This window comes from Carassius auratus, chromosome 17 (genome assembly GCF_003368295.1).
Source record: "Carassius auratus strain Wakin chromosome 17, ASM336829v1, whole genome shotgun sequence".
Lineage (NCBI taxonomy): Eukaryota > Metazoa > Chordata > Actinopteri > Cypriniformes > Cyprinidae > Carassius > Carassius auratus.
In genome coordinates, this window is record NC_039259.1 from 22,055,388 (window position 1) to 22,074,995 (window position 19,608).

The 19,608-nt window shown below is 36.5% G+C and overlaps 2 protein-coding genes across 2 annotated transcripts; both read left to right on the plus strand.

Annotated features, from left to right (window-relative positions):
• The first annotated feature begins 1,589 nt into the window (after positions 1-1,589).
• LOC113117605 (calpain-14-like) lies at positions 1,590-8,522 on the plus strand. The gene is made up of 22 exons (XM_026286392.1): positions 1,590-1,677; positions 1,893-2,141; positions 2,245-2,314; positions 4,022-4,140; positions 4,344-4,477; positions 4,575-4,749; positions 5,306-5,386; positions 5,465-5,550; positions 5,642-5,713; positions 5,805-5,965; positions 6,187-6,350; positions 6,442-6,453; positions 6,540-6,745; positions 6,909-6,942; positions 7,037-7,093; positions 7,220-7,277; positions 7,375-7,436; positions 7,569-7,637; positions 7,748-7,826; positions 7,914-8,030; positions 8,263-8,318; positions 8,413-8,522. The coding sequence occupies exons 2-22, from the start codon at positions 1,905-1,907 to the stop codon at positions 8,437-8,439; spliced, it is 2,076 nt and encodes a 691-aa protein (XP_026142177.1). The 5' UTR covers positions 1,590-1,677; positions 1,893-1,904; the 3' UTR covers positions 8,440-8,522.
• A 1,817-nt stretch (positions 8,523-10,339) lies between these two features.
• Positions 10,340-17,419, plus strand: LOC113117604 (calpain-14). Its single transcript, XM_026286391.1, has 22 exons — positions 10,340-10,448; positions 10,673-10,921; positions 11,290-11,359; positions 11,917-12,035; positions 12,131-12,264; positions 12,353-12,527; positions 12,935-13,015; positions 13,117-13,202; positions 13,784-13,855; positions 13,952-14,112; positions 14,653-14,816; positions 14,915-14,926; positions 15,009-15,217; positions 15,321-15,354; positions 15,437-15,493; positions 15,644-15,701; positions 15,799-15,860; positions 15,978-16,046; positions 16,146-16,224; positions 16,350-16,466; positions 16,686-16,741; positions 16,844-17,419. Exons 2-22 carry the CDS (start codon positions 10,685-10,687, stop codon positions 16,868-16,870), a joined length of 2,079 nt encoding a protein of 692 aa, XP_026142176.1. The 5' UTR covers positions 10,340-10,448; positions 10,673-10,684; the 3' UTR covers positions 16,871-17,419.
• The last annotated feature ends 2,189 nt before the right edge of the window (positions 17,420-19,608 follow it).

Sequence of the window (19,608 nt, forward strand, 5' to 3'; positions counted from 1 at the left end):
TTTTTTGAAATCCAAATATTAGTTCTGATTTCAATTGTAATGTAATAAAAAATGTTTTTCTTGTTCATTTATTTATTGTAAATAACCATTATATTTCTAATGAAAACATATTTTCGGTTTATTTTTTATTTATATTTTATTACTTCTTATAATTGCAAAATTTCTAATTTTAGCGTTTCCCAATTTGTTCTACATGAACCTGATATTTTAGCATCATTGTAACAACTCTTTATTTTATTTATTTATTTATTTATTACTCTTAAAGATACCAATATAGAAAAAACTAAAAACTGTCAAGTATTATTTTACCTTTAAAATGTTGTTGTAGGTGGTCTCTAATACAGAATTAAATGGGTTTTTACATTTTTGTCATTTTAGTAAGATTGTAGGGAAATGTTGTAACATTGGGCTCTTGGGTAGCAAAATTTCATTGTTACTCACTATCTGAACAAATGTAGAGAGTTATGCATCTGTAACCTTATAATAATCACACACTAATGATACAATAAGTTCTATTTTTATGAAAAGAGTATTTATTATAGAAATATTTGCTCAGATGAACCTGATGAACTGAATACAAACTGAAACAGGGCATGACGTAAGACACCGAACAAGGAAACCAGGACCAGAACACTCGGGGTTAACGAGACACACCTGAGCTAGGAGCTCGAACAGGAAATACCAAATATGGGCATAATGAAACTAGGACATGGAGAGCTAAACAAGACAAAACATAAACACAGGTCCGACAACAACACTGTCTGATAGATTATTAATTAATCACTTTATGATCCCTAAATACTAAAGGTCCAATGTTGACCCCATGAACTTGATTTCCACATTCCTCAGACATTGTCTGGATCTATCTTTAATACTCCAAGTCTATCTTATCAGGATTTCTGTGCCTCGATTATTGGGAATTAAGTATATGTGTGTCATTTATGGTGTTAAATTTAACTGGGTATTACAGTATATTTAAAAACAAATTCCATGATTCCCTTTCTAATATTTTGTAATAACAACCTGTTTTCTAAATGATGATGGTCACCATAGATGTTCCCCAAAATTAAAACACTATTCTCCTCTTCTACAACCAAAATCAAACACCTTCCAAAATAGTGAGCTTTAATTTGTAGACTTTTACCTTTACAGTTATACAGTAAGAGTTGAATTATTACTAAACAATGAATCTGTCCTTAGTGCATATTAATAAATATATAATTTTAGCTTTTGGTGTACAAAGAGAAAATTATTTAAAGAAATCCCTGTGATTATACTTCTTTGTACTACTGAAAAACATCAAGTATAAGTTCCTCCTCCCCTTTTCTCCTTTATCAATTTATGACCTTGATCTAGTTTCTGATTCTTTGGAACGTCTTCTTTGCATTAAAATCTTACCTGTTTATGAGTAACACATTCATTTTTTCTTAGTTCCTATGAAGTAATTTTATGAGGTACAGACTCATGTGATGACAATTCATATGAAGAGGTTTTTCAGCATGCTGTTGTTTTGATCTTTGATCTACATTGAGGTCCATTCAAATATTGACCTGAGAATCATAAAATTAAATCACACCTGGATGATGGGTGGAGTCAGATGTTTAAAAGGCATCTTCTGAGACTTGCATGCTCAGAAAAGACCGAATAATCGGCCAACTCCCAAATAAGAGAGAAAAGGTATGTTTTTTATCATGCATTAATTTCAGTTTTACCTGCATATGAAGGAATTGTGCATGCAAATGTATTTGTTGTATTAAAAACAGTTGCAACATATCTCTGTAACATAAATCTTAACCTTATAAAAAAACATTTAAATGCAATACTAATGCATTCATTAACTCCGTATTGGTAGCAATAAATTGAAATGCAATCTAATGCTGAACATTCAACAGATTTGAGCAGCAATGCCAGCACCTGGTGTGTGTTTAAACATCTCATCAGAGCGCAATCTCAAAGATGGACAGGGCTCTCCCAACAATCCTGAGAAGTTCCTGGATCAGGACTTCCACCGGCTCCAGCAATTCTGCCTGAAGGAAAGACTGAGATTCGTAGATAACTTGTTCCCGCCGGAGATGAAATCAATCGGTCTGGGATCCCTGGCACGCGAGGACCTTCAGAGAGTGGTGTGGAGGAGACCACATGTACGTGAACATCTTCACACACAAACTTCTCTGCTTATTCTTGATTTGCAAGTAAGTGTGAGATCTGCCCTAAAGTGTAAAATAATGAAACTGCTTCCTTCAGGAACTGGTGCCAAACCCTGTTTACATTGTTCAAGGAGCTTCGAGGTTTGATATCATACAAGGTGTATTAGGTAGGTCTGCTGTGCTGCACATCACTGACACAATATAACCTCTGTAAAGAAAGAGATGCATGTGTATATATATATAATATAATCTCTAACCAAATACTTGCTACCGTTGCATTTATAGTTAAGTGTAACGAGACAAAACAATAAAGGAGAATAAAGAGAGAATAAAAGTTACGCCTTCATTCTTTGCGTGAACATTTGGGCGGTGTTATGCAAATCTTCCCACACAGCATGTGGGGGCATGTTTAAATGAGGCGTTTTGGGGGGTGTTGACAAATCATAACTTTCATCTCTTCGGGTTTCAGACTTTATTCTTTGCAACTGTATCTTATCTTATCTATGCACGGATAGCTTGTAACACACCAAAGAGAAAGAACATTTTTTAAATTGCATCATATGGTCAATTTGGCCTTTGAATATTATCATAAAAAATCTCCAGGGCAAGACACTTGATAGATAAAGTGTCAGTGTAATAAAGCAATGAATACAATTGGAATATAGTGAATACAAATCGTAAATCTAAGTCAATAGAGATTTTTAAAAGAAATTGTTCACAAAAAAGCCTTAAAATGTCCTCACCCACAGGGCTTCCAAGATTAGGATGAGTTTGTTTCTTCATCAGATTTGGAGAAATGTAGCATTGCATTACTGTGTCATTAATGTATCCTCTGCAGTGAATGGGTGCCGTCAGAATGAGAGTCCAAACAGTAAATATGTATCACTCTCTTTGTCCATTCTGGTCCCCAAATCCATCCTCTTCTCGTCAAGAAGATAATGTCAATTGCGTTGAGAGACCAGTTGATCAAATCCATGATTTTCATTTTTCTGGAGAGCAGTGCAGAGAGAGTCTCTCAGAAGTATTAGACACTAGACAAGGGGAGGAGAGGGAGAGACATGCGTCCACCTTCGTTGAGAGCCACTAAAGATGTCCTGTGCAGCTTTCAGTTTCACAACTCGTTGATTGATGGAGTGGTGTGGATTATTATGTTTTGATCAGCTATTTGGACTCTCATTCTGACAGTACACACGAACTACAGAGCATTCATTGCTGAGACACTGATGGAGTGCTACATTTCTCCAAATCTGATGAGGAAATATATTCATCTACATCTTGTATGGCCTGAGGATGAGAACAGATTCAACAAATTTTCATTTTAGGGTGAACCGTTCCTTTAAAGATACGATATGTAAGTTTCCACCACTAGAGGGCGCGTATTCAAAAAAAAAAAAAAACACACAAAAGGCGTAGTTTGATGACGCCATGACTAAATGTGGAATCATGGGAGATGTCGTCTTCATCCCCACAGCCGAAGTAATCCAACAGGACTGCATATGGCAAATATATATATTTTTTTTTCTGAAACAATTTTATTCTTCATATTACTTGTATGACTGGATATTTAATCGAATACGTCTGAATGAAAAATTCTGACACGTACTAGATACACGCATTAAAACTTTAGTGTCATATGTAACGTCACTAGTTTTGGATATTTTAATAAAAATAAAAAAATCTTACATATTGTGCCTTTGATAAGAACAGAAGTACCCGTGCAGCTGTTTATGGAATTTTAATGTTCTTGACTGAAGGTTAATTATATACTGTGAGATATATTCCACGTGTGTGTGTGTGTGTGTGTGTGTGTGTGTGTGTGTGTGTGTGTGTGTGTGTGTGTGTGTGTGTGTGTGTGTGTGTGTGTGTGTGTGAAGGTAACTGCTGGTTTCTGGCATCCGTTGGAGCTCTTACATCTCAAAAACAGATCATGAAGCAGGTTATCAATGAGGAACAGAATTTCTCTGTGGATTATGCAGGAATCTTTCACTTTAAGGTAAACATTCAATCATTTTAAAGGGATGCTTTAAACCATTTTCGGTGAACTGTTCCTCACTGACTATTATACGAGTTAACACTATTATATGAGGTTATACATACATATATAAATCCAGCATATGCTGCTAAGGTATGTTTTTAATATGTGATGGTTCTGATATACATGTGTATATAAATGTGTGTGTGTGTGTCTTTTTTTAGTTCTGGAGGTTTGGATCATGGGTGGATGTGGTTATTGATGACAAGCTTCCAACCATTGATGGCCAACTTGTCTTTGTTCACTCAAAAACACCAAATGAATTCTGGCCTGCTTTATTAGAGAAAGCTTATGCTAAGTATGTTTTACTTTATTTACATTGATTTCCACCAGAGCTGGTTCGTTTACTCCAATCCAATTCACGTCCTGTTTAACTGTGTTCTACATTTTTCCAGAGTGTGTGGTTCGTATGCGGATATGAGCATGGGAAGCATATCCGAAGCTCTCATGGACTTCACCGGTGGACCACACATGACCATTAAACTGAGTGAAGCATCAGGAAAGCTGTGGGACACCATGAGACGAGCCGGCCAATCAGAATCCCTGATGGGATGTGGTACTCCTGGAGGGGTAAGGATTGAGTTGTTAATATTATTATAATACAATGCAATTTTTTTTTTGACAGTTGCACTTGCGTTATTTTCAGTGTCTAGCACATGGTACGACTTTCTATAGACACGTAGCATAGAGTTTGGTTTGGCGGTATAGTTCTGTGATGAGCAATAACTCCCTGCCCATCCATACAGCCTGAATGTGGAGAAAGGAGGAGCTGGGGATGGAGGAGGGTAGTCTGATCCTGAGCAATCGAAAAAGCTGCTGAATAATACTGAATAGAGCTTATATAGAAATGATAGGTGATAGTGATAGGTGAGAGTCAGCTGATGCAAGCTTGACTTGTGACCCGCCAGAAATAATGCTATACAATTAATTTGTACTTAAAAAAAAAAGCCACTAGAGACCATGTTTTTTTTTTTTTTTTTTTTTTACTGAAAGTGGTTCATGTGTTTTTTTCATTCAGCCTCACACTATTAAACAGCTTTTTTTTAGGAGAGACCAGCCTGTGAAGATCATTTATAATAGCATGCACAATTGAAATGGAAGTCCTAAAATCACTTTGTTCCTTTAGCAAGCAGGTCAACTGAATAATAAGGTGTTGCCCAATGGTCTTGTGGAAATGCATGCGTACGCGATCACAGGAGTCGCAGAGGTGAGACCTTAGTAATTCTGGCTTGATTAAGTTGATTAGGAAGTGTTTCCTGTGATCTGATGAGTTGTTCTCTCACAGGTTGTATGTAAACGTCGTCCAGTGAAGCTGGTGAGGGTCTTTAACCCTTGGGGTCACGGAGAATGGAACGGAGACTGGAGCGACAGGTCTGAATTATTCTGATTTAATGAATATTTCTCTATAATTCCTGTATATATCGATAAGGCATCTGACATCTTGTTAATCTGGTCTCTTTAGATCCCCTTTGTGGGAACTTGTGCGTCCTGAAGACCAAAAATACAATGTTGTACTCGACAACGGAGAATTCTGGTGAGCAGAAATAAGAACCAAATCTTTTCTTGATTTTTGTGCGTACAATGCATGATTGCAAGTCAATACATTTCGTTTTCTGTCTCTGCAGGATGTCCATGGAGGATTTCTGCAGGAATTTTTCAGAATTGGATATATGTTGTTCTGATGTAAACGTTCTTGCTGGATCTCATTCTTCCTCCTGGAAAACTGAAGTGCACAGAGGCCAATGGGTGTTAGGAACAACAGCGGGCGGCTGCTCAAAAGACACTGGTATTTCAACTCTTATAATTCTACTATATAAGTAGATCCTTGTTGACTTTTAATCAAGGTATTGTGTAGATAGAATGATTTTTGTAGAATGTTAGTCTCCTCAAGCAATAATTGAGGTTTCAATAATCCAATGTTTTGTTGTCAAATATTTCTCACATGATTAATGGCAGCTTAATTTGGAGATCAGATTCAGACATCTCTCCTTTTTCTTGGATTTATAGACAGTTTTTCAAGAAATCCCCAGTTTCGTGTGACTCTTAAGGAGCCTGTTGATGACCCCGGAGATAAAAGCTCTCCAAATCTCCTGGTGTCCCTAATTCAGAAATCTCACAAGAGAAACAGGCACCTGGCCACCAATTTCCATATCGGCTTTAGCATTTATGAGGTTTGTATCAATCTATTTTGAGTTTGCATAAGACCTTCATCCTTTGAATACAATATTTAGTACTTGAAAATGTATGTTTGTTGTCTTGCAGGTGCCAGCTCATGTATGTATTGAACATATTCTTCCTGATACATACACAATTTTGAGTTTGTTCGCAAGAACAAGATAACATTTTTACTTTTTCACTAGTTGAAGGACCAGAGGGAAAAATACTCAGCATCATTCTTCAAAACCAATCCCATTGGAAAAATCAAAACCTTTCTCAATGCTCGGGAAGTCATGGAGTTCTTCCGATTTAAAGCAGGCGAATACCTTATCGTTCCTTCAACTTTCAAGCCAAACGAAGCCGCGTCCTTCCTTCTGACAGTCTATTCAAAGACACAAGCCATCATTGAGTAAGAGCTTGGATTATTGACATTAAAGCATGAGTGATGGGCTAGATGCTAAAACGCAGTCATTTATGCTAATGCTATTTCTGCTTACATACGAGAAACTACACTCTTAAAAATAAAGGTTCTTTACTAGATTTGATTGTAGATTTTGATGTTGTGTCTTCAGAGACAGTTCTGGATATGGCATTACAAGAACAAAGGTAAATGGAAGCTTGGGATGTTAATTTTTTTTTTGTTTTGCCAGTATATGTACAGTATATGTATATGTGTTCAAATGGTTTTCATTTTTCTCAGATGATTCCCCGGGATAATGATGAATCCTTTCAGCTTTTTCTCCAATATGCTGATAAGGTACATGTGATTCTTCAGCAGTTCTGGATTGTGAGGGAATGTGACTGATTATGATCAGAAATGTACTAAAATTAAGGCTTAAAGAAACCAGAGACATGCTATCTGATGATTGTCTGTTTATGTAAGTATGGAGAGGTGGACGCTGAGCGACTTCAGAGACTTCTGAATGAGAATCTTTATGCAGGTAATACTTGTAGAGAAAAGACACATTATTTTTAAATGTCATATTCCTGTTTTGCGTCCAGTGATCTGTGATTCTGCGTATGTTTTTGGTCTTTCAGGACATTCACAGAAGAAAGGATTCAGCTTGGATTTGTGTAAGAGCTTGGTGGCTCTGATGGATGTATCCTCTAATATGAAGGAACAGAGCGAGAAAAGGCTTTCAAGGTTCTGTTTTGCATGTTTTTAAATCATAGAACCAAAGAAATCACATTTTATAAATTGTTTCATGACGCTCTTTAACGCAACAACACAGCTCTCTGTCACTGGAAGTCTGAGTGAATTCGAATGCCTTCGTTTATGGAAACAAGTTGTTTTTCAAAGGGTAAATATCCATTGGACGTGCCAAATTTTCGACGTTTTTGTCATTAAATGCACCAAAATGCACACTTAAGTAAAATGGGTTGCAGTTGCTCTCTGGATTGTTTGTTTCAGGACATTTTCTATGACATGGATGTTTCGCGCACTGGAAGTCTGTCTTTGAAAGAACTCAGGAATGCTTTTGAGGTCACAGGTAACTTTACTCTCTCTCTCACAACATTTAATTGCCTAATGCCTAAAACAGTATCATTGATATGCTGATATTTTGGATGTGTTCAAGGGTTTGTACTGAGCGACAGTATGCTGAATCTCATGGCTCTACGATACGGTGACTCTAATGGTGAAATTACTCTGGAAAACTTTATTATGCTCGTCCTGCGTATGAATTGCATGGCCAGTGAGTCTGAAATATTAACCTTTTTGTGTTGTACTAAATATTCTGAAATGGATAAGGAATCGGTTTGGAATCGAGTTGAATTTTGAGGTGCCTTAAGATTCTCAACCCTACATCACATAGGAGATTGATAGATAAGTTTGAAACGAGCGTCATAATGCATATTTCATCAACATAATGAAATGACTGCCTGACATCCAGTCCTAACCTAATGCACTTATATTATCATCACCAGAGACATTCAAGAGACTCGCTGCTGGAGGGCCCAATATGATGCTGGGAGAAAATGAAGTACTGTTTTTCATACAAATATTAAATTAATCAGAATTCATAATAAGATTAATAAAAATAAACAGTAGAATTAACCAGTACTTTCTTGTTGTAGTGGATGCATCTCACCATGTACTCGTGATCCAGATGCGACTGAGAGAACAGATCCTGGACAGACCTCACTGATAACATACAGCAAATAAATACACAAATCTAAGACTTACATGCAACTTTACCTTCATACTTGATACATTAGACATAATGCAGGCTTGCAAACTATAATTCATTTGATTGCCCTTACGAAAAATAATTTTATTCAAGTGTGCTATTAGTATACTTTTAAACAAAATGGGCTTTCAGATCCAAGTGCAGAACTTTAATGATGAGAATGGTCAGACAGGCAATGATCAGTGACGGCGTCAGGTATGTAGGGATAACCAGAATCGATTACAGAAACAAGCAGATGTCGGGGGCAGGCAGCAGAGTCGGTATAAACAATCCAAAGGTCAGGTACAGAAAACACAAGGAAATCGCTCGGAAATGTCAGACTGGCTAAACAAGACTTTGCAGAGAGTGGGAGTGAGTGTGCTGCTTTTATGTGTGTGAAAATGAGGTGCAGGTGTGGCAAGGAAATTGGCTGAGGAATGATGTGCATGTGTGGCAGGGTGATTGTGATGCAGTGACTCATGGGGAATGTAGTTCGGGTGTGGTGCAACAGATGAGAGGTGCTAGAGTCTGAGTGACATCTGGTGGTTGATGTAGAATTGTCCTGATTGGAGTGCCCTCTACTGAAGTTCATGGGCACTCCATCTAATGATCATGACAGGGCTTATCTCAGCAATGGGCTTTATGTAGTCCTCATAAATATACTAAAAATGACATTTAAGTATACATGACTTATACTTACAAAAAGTCTAAATATATTTGAGCTATGCTTGTGCTCCTAGAATCCGTGTTTTCATTTTTATACAGTAGAGGGCGCAAGAAACACTAAATACTAACATGTGCAATCTATCACGCATCAAAACTGTAACGTTATGGAATAAAATGTCGACAGATGAAGAGGTAATAGTTACTCTCAAGCTTTGGGGTGTTGATCGACTCCATCTAAGTTTTGATTATCATTCTGAATCCAATTCATAGTCTTTTTTCAGATTTTTGGTCACAATTTTATTTCTTTATTTTTTTTTTTAATGAAACTTACCCACATTAAAGTGTTTAAAAAAAGAATGCATGAAGCTTGAATTAAATGTTTTTGTTTACAAACAGATACCCTGTTCTTTCTTTGGATGTTTTGTATGTAAAAAATTAATTTAACACAATATATACAAATTCAAACCTAAATAGGGACATAGTGGCATACTTAAAGTATGACGTTAAGTTCACTTAAAGAAAACTTATGAGTATACTTGCAGTATAAAAGTACTAAACTAGTAGGTTACTGAAACTTTACTTCAAAGTGTACAAAGTATTTAATTAGTAAACTATAAGTTCACTTTTAGTATAATTACAAACTACACACATAGAGGTAAACTAGTTGGGTACTCAAAAGTTTGCTACTGTTATACTTAAAAGTATACTTAAAAGTACTTTTATATACTAGAAAGTGGGCAAATTTAGTCCCAAGCAGTATTAAAACAGTATACTTACAAGTATACTACTAGAACACTGATATCTATATACTAGCTAGATAAAGTATACTTAAAATAAACTTGAACTTTAATAAAATCAACTTGAAGTATACTACTTTTTGGTAAGACTGTGCATAAGGAAATTGATTGGATTTTATAAAATCAATTATGTGAAAAGAGAAAGAGAGATAACTTTTCAACCAGGAAACTTTTATTCAGATAACAATAAACCAGTCAATTTTTTTTTTTTTAACCTTGACAAACTCTATGCACTGTGCCCTATCATTTATTACAACAACTAAATAAATAGTTATATCTGAGCATTCTCTGTGTCATCATGCTTATGTTGTGGATACTTTACTGTGACATTTGCACAATATTTAAATATTGACCTGAGAGTCATGTTACATCACACCTGAGTGGGCGGAGTCAGACTTTAAAAGCCTTCTCCTGAAACTCCCTCCTGCTCTTTGCTTTGGGAAGGACGGAATAATCTTCCAGCTACAGTAAGAGACGACAGGTATGTTTTGAATCATTTCTTCTTGCTATCATTTCAGTTTTTATGTTTACAATATCTGTGCATGAGACGGAAACTATCAACTGACATGCATATGACTTTGTGTTTTAATTTAGTCATTTACATGCACATACATACGTGCTGCAATGGTTTTAATGCATGCATGTGTCATTTGAATCACCCTAAACCAAAAAAAATAAATAAATGTGCTGCTGTCTGATCAACAGATTTGAGCAGCAATGCCAGCACCTGGTGTGTGTTTAAACATCTTATCAGAGCGCAATCTCAAAGATGGACAGGGCTCTCCCAACAATCCTGAGAAGTTCCTGGATCAGGACTTCCACCGGCTCCAGCAATTCTGCCTGAAGGAAAGACTGAGATTCGTAGATAACTTGTTCCCGCCGGAGATGAAATCAATCGGTCTGGGTCCCCTGAAGCGTGATGACCTCTGGAGAGTCGTGTGGAAAAGACCACATGTACGTGAACATCTTCACACACAAACTCAATCCATTCATAGCAGAAACCTCAGAAATTGACTTGTTGATCACTACAGCTTTTCTCCTGAAATCTAAAGTAGCCTAAAGCCACTTTGCAAAATGCAAATACATCTTGTTGAGCATTGTAATGCTGATTTGATGTTGACATTAGGGTGTGTGGGGTCATAAAGACTAACATCCACAACAAAGGATCTGCAGAGTCATGCATGCTTTTCTGTTTGGTTTAGTTTGTATTTTCAGACTACAATCGAAAACTTGAGTCTCTCTGCTGTTTTTTAGTGATTTGTACTCTTGTGATTGTGTCTGATCTGCTGTAAAGTGAGAAATAAATCCTCTGTTTCCCTTAGGAACTGGTGCCAAACCCTGTTTACATTGTTCAAGGAGCTTCGAGGTTTGATTTTATCCAGGGTCGACTAGGTAGGTCTGATACAAGTTTATTATGTGCTTACAAGCTATAGGCTAAGTGTAGATTTGGAGAAGGTCATGCAATACTCTCTACTATGTAATTATATGCCATCTAATATAAATCTAAAATGTCAATACCAAACCTGCAGTACATACTTAAAGCATGCATACAAAAATGCATTAGAAACAAAATGATAATGCAATACATTAATTGAATTGACAGTGAAACGTTATCATTTAGAGATGATGAAAATTTCAAAGGTCGCAGGTCTCGACCAGTTTATAGATAAAGTGGCAGTGCAATAAAGCAATAAATCAATCAAATAGGTGTGTACTGTGTTTACAATGTGAATATAAACAAAATACATTGTCTATAAAAGTACAGAGACTTTGAAAATTAATAGAAGTTGAACTCAGTCTTAAGGTCAAATGAAAAGGTTGATAGTTGGAGTAGAGTTTAATAACAAAAATCCAGTTGCATGCAGCTATTTTCCATTTTATGGAGTTGTAATTGGCTTTGACAAATATATATTCCACGTGTGTGTGTGTGTGTGTGTGTGTGTATGAAGGTAACTGCTGGTTTCTGGCATCCGTTGGAGCTCTGACATTTCAAAATCAAATCATGAAGCAGGTTATTAATGATGAACAGAATTTCACTGTGGATTATGCAGGAATCTTTCACTTTAAGGTAAGCGTTTAAACCATTTTGGGGCAAACTGTTCCTTTAAGAGTCAAAGCTTCTATATTTTCTAGAACAGCTGAACTGGCATCTTTTGTTTTCAGTTCTGGAGGTTTGGATCATGGGTGGATGTGGTTATTGATGACAAGCTTCCAACCATTGACGGCAAACTTGTGTTTGTCCAGTCCAAAACACCAAACGAATTCTGGCCTGCGTTGTTAGAGAAAGCTTATGCTAAGTATGTTTCAGTTCATTTATTCGTAAATAATTTAAACTTTTACCTTTATATTTTCTGCTTCACATGATGTAATATGTTTTTTTTTTAGAGTATGTGGCTCTTATGCAGATATGGATGCAGGGAACATATCCGAAGCTCTCATGGACTTCACCGGTGGACCACACATGACCATTAAACTGAGTGAAGCATCAGGAAAGCTGTGGGACACCATGAGACGAGCCGGCCAATCAGAATCCCTGATGGGATGTGGTACTCCTGGAGGGGTAAGGATTGAGTTGTTAAAGGGGTCATGTGACTCGGCTAAAAAGAACATTATTTGGTGCAATGCAATGTGTTTATGTGGTTTGAGGTTCAAAAAAACACATTACTTTTCACATACTGTAGACTATTGTTTCTCCTCTAAGCCCCGCCTTCTGAAAAACGAGGTGTGCTCTGATTGGCCAGCTATATAAACAAGACATTGGAAGAATTTTATTCTCCTTTCTTTTAAAACTCATTTCATGAGTTTATACCTCACACATCTGGATTTCTTTTTCATTATCCTAAGGGAAAAAAAAAAGTTAGAATTGTGAGAATTCAAAAATTCTTTATATGTATTCGTATTTAGCTTTGTTTTTCTCTGCATTAAGAAGTACTTGTTAAATGTCCTAAAATCACTCTGTTCCTTTAGCAAGCAGGTCTACTGCAGAATAATGTGTTACCCAATGGTCTTGTGGAAATGCATGCGTACACAGTCACGGGAGTCGCAGAGGTGAGATCTAATTTGGTTTACAGTTTTGATGTGTTTAGTATCTTTTAGCTCAATTATGCTGTTAAGTGTTTCCTGTGATCTGATGAGTTGTTCTCTCACAGGTTGTATGTAAACGTCGTCCAGTGAAGCTGGTGAGGGTCTTTAACCCTTGGGGTCACGGAGAATGGAACGGAGACTGGAGCGACAGGTCTGAATTATTCTGATTTAACCTGTTAACTGTCACTCACGTTTTTGAAGATAGACTTGAATGTGCATGATACAAACCTAAATTTTTATAATTCATGACGGAAAACATTTTGTGACATGATTTTGATGTGCCATTTACATGGTAATGCAATATCTGATTTTAAAATGGGTTTTAAAGGATGAATTTTGAGATTTTATGTTTTCAAGTGATATATAACTTCTGATGATTTCTAAAATGTGACAGAGAAAAAGGCAACGAGGAAGTCTTATTTTTAAACAAAGGTCAAAGGACAAAGCTTTAGATTTCTGTGGGTGCACTCTTGTCATAAATTGATCTATTACTTTTCCTACATAATTTTTTACAAAAAATAGTGGTATAATATATATTTGGGAGTCTTAGACCTTTCCAACGATATTTAGTTTGTCAAGATTAGATTAAATTTGATTGTAATATAGTATAATCAACGTAGGCGTCCTGTATACGGGACGGGGTGACATTTAACAGGTTAATTAATATTTCTCTATAATTCTTCTATATATATCAATTAAGCATCTGACATCTTGTAAATCTGGTCTCTTTAGATCCCCTTTGTGGGAACTTGTGCGTCCTGAAGACCAAAAACACAAAGTTGTACTTGACAACGGAGAATTCTGGTGAGCAGAAATAAACATCCATATATATTTGATTATATTTGATGTAATGCATAGTTGCATGTCACTACATTTACAGCAAGTTTTCTGACTCTGCAGGATGTCAGTGGAGGATTTCTGCAGGAATTTTTCAGATTTGGATATATGTTGTTCAGATGTAAACGTTCTTGCTGGATCTCATTCTTCCTCCTGGAAAACTGAAGTGCACAGAGGCCAATGGGTGTTAGGAACAACAGCGGGCGGCTGCCCAAATGACATTGGTAAAAGGATGCAAATCATGTCAAAATAAGTCCATTTACTGAAATGTTATTATGCAAAAGGTTGATTGTGATTGGTTGACAGCGAAGCTTGAAGTGAGAAACATGAGGCGCTTGCTTTACTTTGAGTCTGAACGTGATGATACTTTTAGTTCAGAGAGTGATTTAGACGTTCAATCAATAACTGCTCAAAATAATTCATCAGACTGATCCAACCCATTCACATCTGAGATTGTGAGTTATTCTGAACATCTCATTGGCAAAAAGGTTGTTTGCTTTATGTTATTGCATTCAACTCGAGAAAGCAACTCAATAGAAAGCCATTAATTTGTCATCTTTTTAACTCTTTTTTTTATATTACAAAACCTTCACAAATGTTTGCAAATGAATGCAAATGTATTTATTTTTTCTTGATTATCAAAAGTATCTTCTCTTAGGGAAGTAAACCGTGGCTAGTAAACAGATAGGAGTCTGAGTTTTGACACTTCTTTACTTCTTTGACACTATAAGTCTCTCTCTCTCTCTCTCTCTTTGCATTTAAAGACAGTTTTTCAAGAAATCCCCAGTTTCGTGTGACTCTTAAGGAGCCTGTTGATGACCCCGGAGATAAAAGCTCTCCAAATCTCCTGGTGTCCCTCATTCAGAAATCTCACAAGAGAAACCGGCACCTGGCCACCAATTTCCATATCGGCTTTAACATTTACGAGGTTTGTAGAAATGCAATCGCACATTTTATGAACTTGCAAAAGACTCTTCATTCTTCACTTGAGTCAGCATTTATATTTGTTTTCTGTCACTCTTGCAGGTGCCGGCTCATGTACGTATTTAACATATTCCTTAAACACCTGGTAGAATTTTGGGTTTGTTTTTAATAATCAATATCGTTCCTCATTCTCCAGTTAAAGGATCAAGGGGAAAAATTCCCCGCCTCATTCTTCAGAAACGCCCCTCTCATTGGAAAAAATCAATCCTACATCAATGCTCGGGAAATCATGGAGTTTTTCCGATTTAAAGCAGGCGAATACCTTATCGTTCCTTCAACTTTCAAGCCATATGAAGCTGCGTCCTTCCTTCTGACAGTCTATTCAAAGACAGAAGCCATCATCGAGTAAGAGTTAATGCATGTAAATCATCTTTAGTAGTAGTACTAGTTTAATTTAATGTAGTATTATTGGACTACAGTAATAAGGATTTTTATGTTGTGTCTACAGAGACAGTTCAGGATATGGCGTGACAAGGACAAAGGTATAGCACAGCTTAGGCTATATATGTATAAATATAAACTTTGAAAGTGAATATATTTTAAAATGATTTCCATTTTTCTCAGATGATTCCCCGGGATAATGATGAATCCTTCCAGCTTTTTCCACAATATGCTGATAAGGTAAATCCATTTTGGATTATGAGGGAATGTGAATGTGAGGAAATTGCTGAAAATGCAGCTGAAAGTAACAAAAATACCCCCGGTATTTAAAAACATAACATTTCCTCATATTATATTTAAAACCAAATCATCATTGTCTGTTTATGTAAGTATGGAGAGGTGGACGCTGAGCGACTTCAGAGACTTCTGAATGAGAATCTTTATGCAGGTAATACTTGTAGAGAAAAGACACAATATTTTTAAATGTCATGTTCCTGTTTTGCGTCCAGTGATCTGTGATTCTGCGTATGATTTTGGTCTTTCAGGACATTCACAGAAGAAAGGATTCAGCTTGGATTTGTGTAAGAGCTTGGTGGCTCTGATGGATGTATCCTCTAATATAAAGGATCAGAGTGAAAAAGGGTTTCAGACACTTGTGCATGTTTTTAAATCATAGAACCCCCCAAAAATAAAGCTTTGTTATGCTCTTTAACAAAAAACACAGCTCAGTGTCACTGGAAGGCTGAGTGAATTCGAATGCCTCCGTTTGTGGAAACGAGCTGTATTTCTAAAGGTAAAAGTGCAATACATAACAATTTTTTTTTTTTTTATCAATGCATTTTCTATTTTCAAAATGCACATTATATAAGTACAATTATTTTTTGTTTATCAGGACATTTTCTATAGCAAGGATGTTTCGCGCACTGGAAGACTGTCTCTGAATGAACTCCGAAATGCTCTTACGATTACAGGTGACATTATTTCCCAATGTTAAGACTATGTTAACACACTTCTATGTTCATTAAGGTTACATCACCATTTAATTACATGCCATACAGAATAATAGAATGGATATGCTCATACTTTTGTGTTCAAGGGTTTGTACTGAGCGACAGTATGCTGAATCTCATGGCTCTACGATACGGTGACTCTAATGGTGAAATTACTCTGGAAAACTTTATTGCACTCGTCCTGCGCATGGATTGCATGGCCAGTGAGTCTGAAACATTAACCTGTTGTGTACTATTACAGTTCAAAATATTATGTTCAATACAAAGTCATAAAAATAACTTATGTTCCAAGATAGATAATTAAATGACTGTATAACATCCACACCAAACCTAGTGCATTATGTCCTTGTCATGTCTGGATTATTTATGTTAAGTGCTGAAATTAATGTAAACTAAGTATAAATTCATATGATTATCACCAGAAACATTTAAGAGACTCGCTGCTGGAGGGCCAAACATGATGCTGGGGGAAAATGAAGTACTGTTTTTAAATCAAATATTTCATTCATTAGAATTCACAGTAAGATTAATAAAAATCATAGATCATAACAGCTGTTTAACCAGTGCTTTCTTGTTGCAGTGGATGCATCTCACCATGTACTCATGATCCAGATGAGACTGAGAGAACAGATCCTGGACAGACCTCACTGATAACATACAGCAAATAAAAAATACACAAATCTAAGACTTACATGCAACTTTACCTTCATACTTAATACATTAAACATAATGCAGGCTTGTTAACAATTTATTTGATTGTGCATTAGGAAATTGATTGGATTTGATATAATTAATTATGTGGAATGCAACTTTATTACATCACAAGCCTACATTTGGTGTAATGCATGCCTGTTATTCATAATTCATTTGATTTTGCATATGGTGATAAATTGTGATGTGCATTTTATTAAATAGCCCACATAATTAATTAATTGTGTGGAGAATTAAGCTTGTTTAAATAATGTTTTCAGACAGAAACACTTTCATTCAGATCACACTAATGTTAGTTCACTAATCTACATTTTGTTGTTGTTAACTTCAATGGCTCTTTTTTAACGAGATGAACAAACTCCACACTGTCTACAATTAACTACAAAACAAATATCTGTTTGCTGTACTGAACTGTATAAAAACCAATAAATCAATACTCAGTTCACTGTTCTATCGTGCTTGTATGCTTAGACAAGTTACTAATTTACACTTACAGTAAAATGCAGTCAGAAATAACTCGAATAAATGAACTTTCGACTCTAATTAATGAATCATTCTACAGTAAAGCGTAACCTCATGAATAGTAATTAGATACCGTGACGTTCGCCTAATAGCGCTCACTGATTTGCTGAGTGTCATGACGGCGAACGAATCCGACTACACGAGGAACCTGACTTATTAATATTAATTAGAAACAGTGACCGTTCGCTCAGCAAATCATAACGAAGAATTTAAGTACAATCTGATTAATATTCATTATCGTATCATTCGCATTAGTGGAATTAGTTAATCGCGACATCCTCAGAGGAAACTATTGTGCTTGTAAGCGGTTGGCACACGAAGCCACACAGAAAAGGTGGGTAATTTGTTAACAATTTAGTTAGACTTAAGTTATATATCCAAATATCACTAACGAACATTTCCACATGCCAAAATCCAGGCCCGCCAAACAGAACTAGCCTCAAGCTAGTTTAAAACTCTTAAACACGTGGGGTAACTTAGCCGATATTATCAACAATATTTAAAATATACTAATAAAACAGTGTAACTTTTCTGAAATCATCCTGAGGAGAGTAGAAATCTGAGTAAATTCACTAAAGGCCTTAGTACTTCAAACTTTGTGGTACTTGATCACGTTAAATGTCTAAAAATGCAATGATACCATGGCGTCCTTTAAAAAAATGTTGGTTCATTAATTATTATTCGCTGGATATTGAACATAGCATCCCTACTAAATTCCTTACCCTTGTAAATCATAAGCAGTGCTTTAAGTGGCCCAAAAGAGGTGCCGGTACTCTATTATAGCCCAAAAAAATATATATATATATTTTCTGTTTTGTTTTTTTTGATGACTCCCCTCATCCCCTGAGGTAACAACAACTATATTGAAGGGCTTTTATATACAGCAGTCAACAGGCAACCTTAATAATAAATCCTTTTATTAGTTTGTGGATTTGCTTGAGCTAGAAATAACTACTGAACATAAATAAAATGTGCAAAAGGATTTTGAAAAAATAATCTTAGAAAGAGCTACTGCATTAGGCTACTGCATTCAAACTTCCAAACTGACTCAAATGATTCGCGAACCCGCTACTAACTCCCGAACTGATTCAAATGATTCGCGTTCTCCAATCTGACTCAAATAATTCGCGAACCCGCTTTGAACTGCCGAACTGATTCAAATGATTCGAACCCTATACGAACTCTCGAATTGATTCAAATGATCCACGAAGCCGCTCCGAACTCCCGAATTGATTCAAATGATTTGCGATCCCCAAACTGACTCAATGATTCGCGAACCCGCCCCGAACTCCCGAAATGACTGAAATGATTCGCCATCCCGCTCCGAACTCCCAAACTGACTCAAATGATTCGCGAACCCGCTCCGAACTCTCGAATTGATTCAAATGATCCGCGAAGCAGCTCCGAACTCCCGAACTGATTCAAATGATTTGCGATCCCCAAACTGACTCAAATGATTCACGAACCCGCTCCGAACTCCCAAACTGACTCAAATGATTCGCGAACCCGCTCCGATTTCTCGAACTGATTCAAATGAACCGCGAAGCTGCTCCGAACTCCCGAACTGACTCAAATGATTTGTGATCCCGCTCCGAACTCCCGAACTGGTTCAAATGATTCACGCTCCATACTCTGAACTAGGAAGAATTAGGAAGCGTGCATTGTGAATGGCGCTCTGAAAAGTTGCAGTGAAGGCAAAGGATTAAAAGCTCTATTAAAACAGATGTCCAAATGAACGTACCTGTACGCTGAAAGCACGTTCTGGGCACAAGGAGAGGTGGTGGTATGCTCAAGAGCTATATTTGAAAGTGGCGGTACTGAGAACCAGTGCGTACAGACCCACTTAAAGCACTGATCATAAGCGATGTCCGACTACGTAAACTATAGTTGAACCTTTTGGATTCGTATCTTTACTTTATTCTGACGGGCTTTGTAAATGATTACCTGTGTTTTGTTTTCCTTGTTATAGTAATAGTCAGTAGCAGACTCTTTCTCATCTCTGTGTATGTACTTAGGGTGGGACATGACTGTGTCAGCGCTGATCAAAAGATTACAAGGTTATTTGAGATCACTGAAGCAACTTTGTCCACACAGAAGTTTCAATGGGTTGCA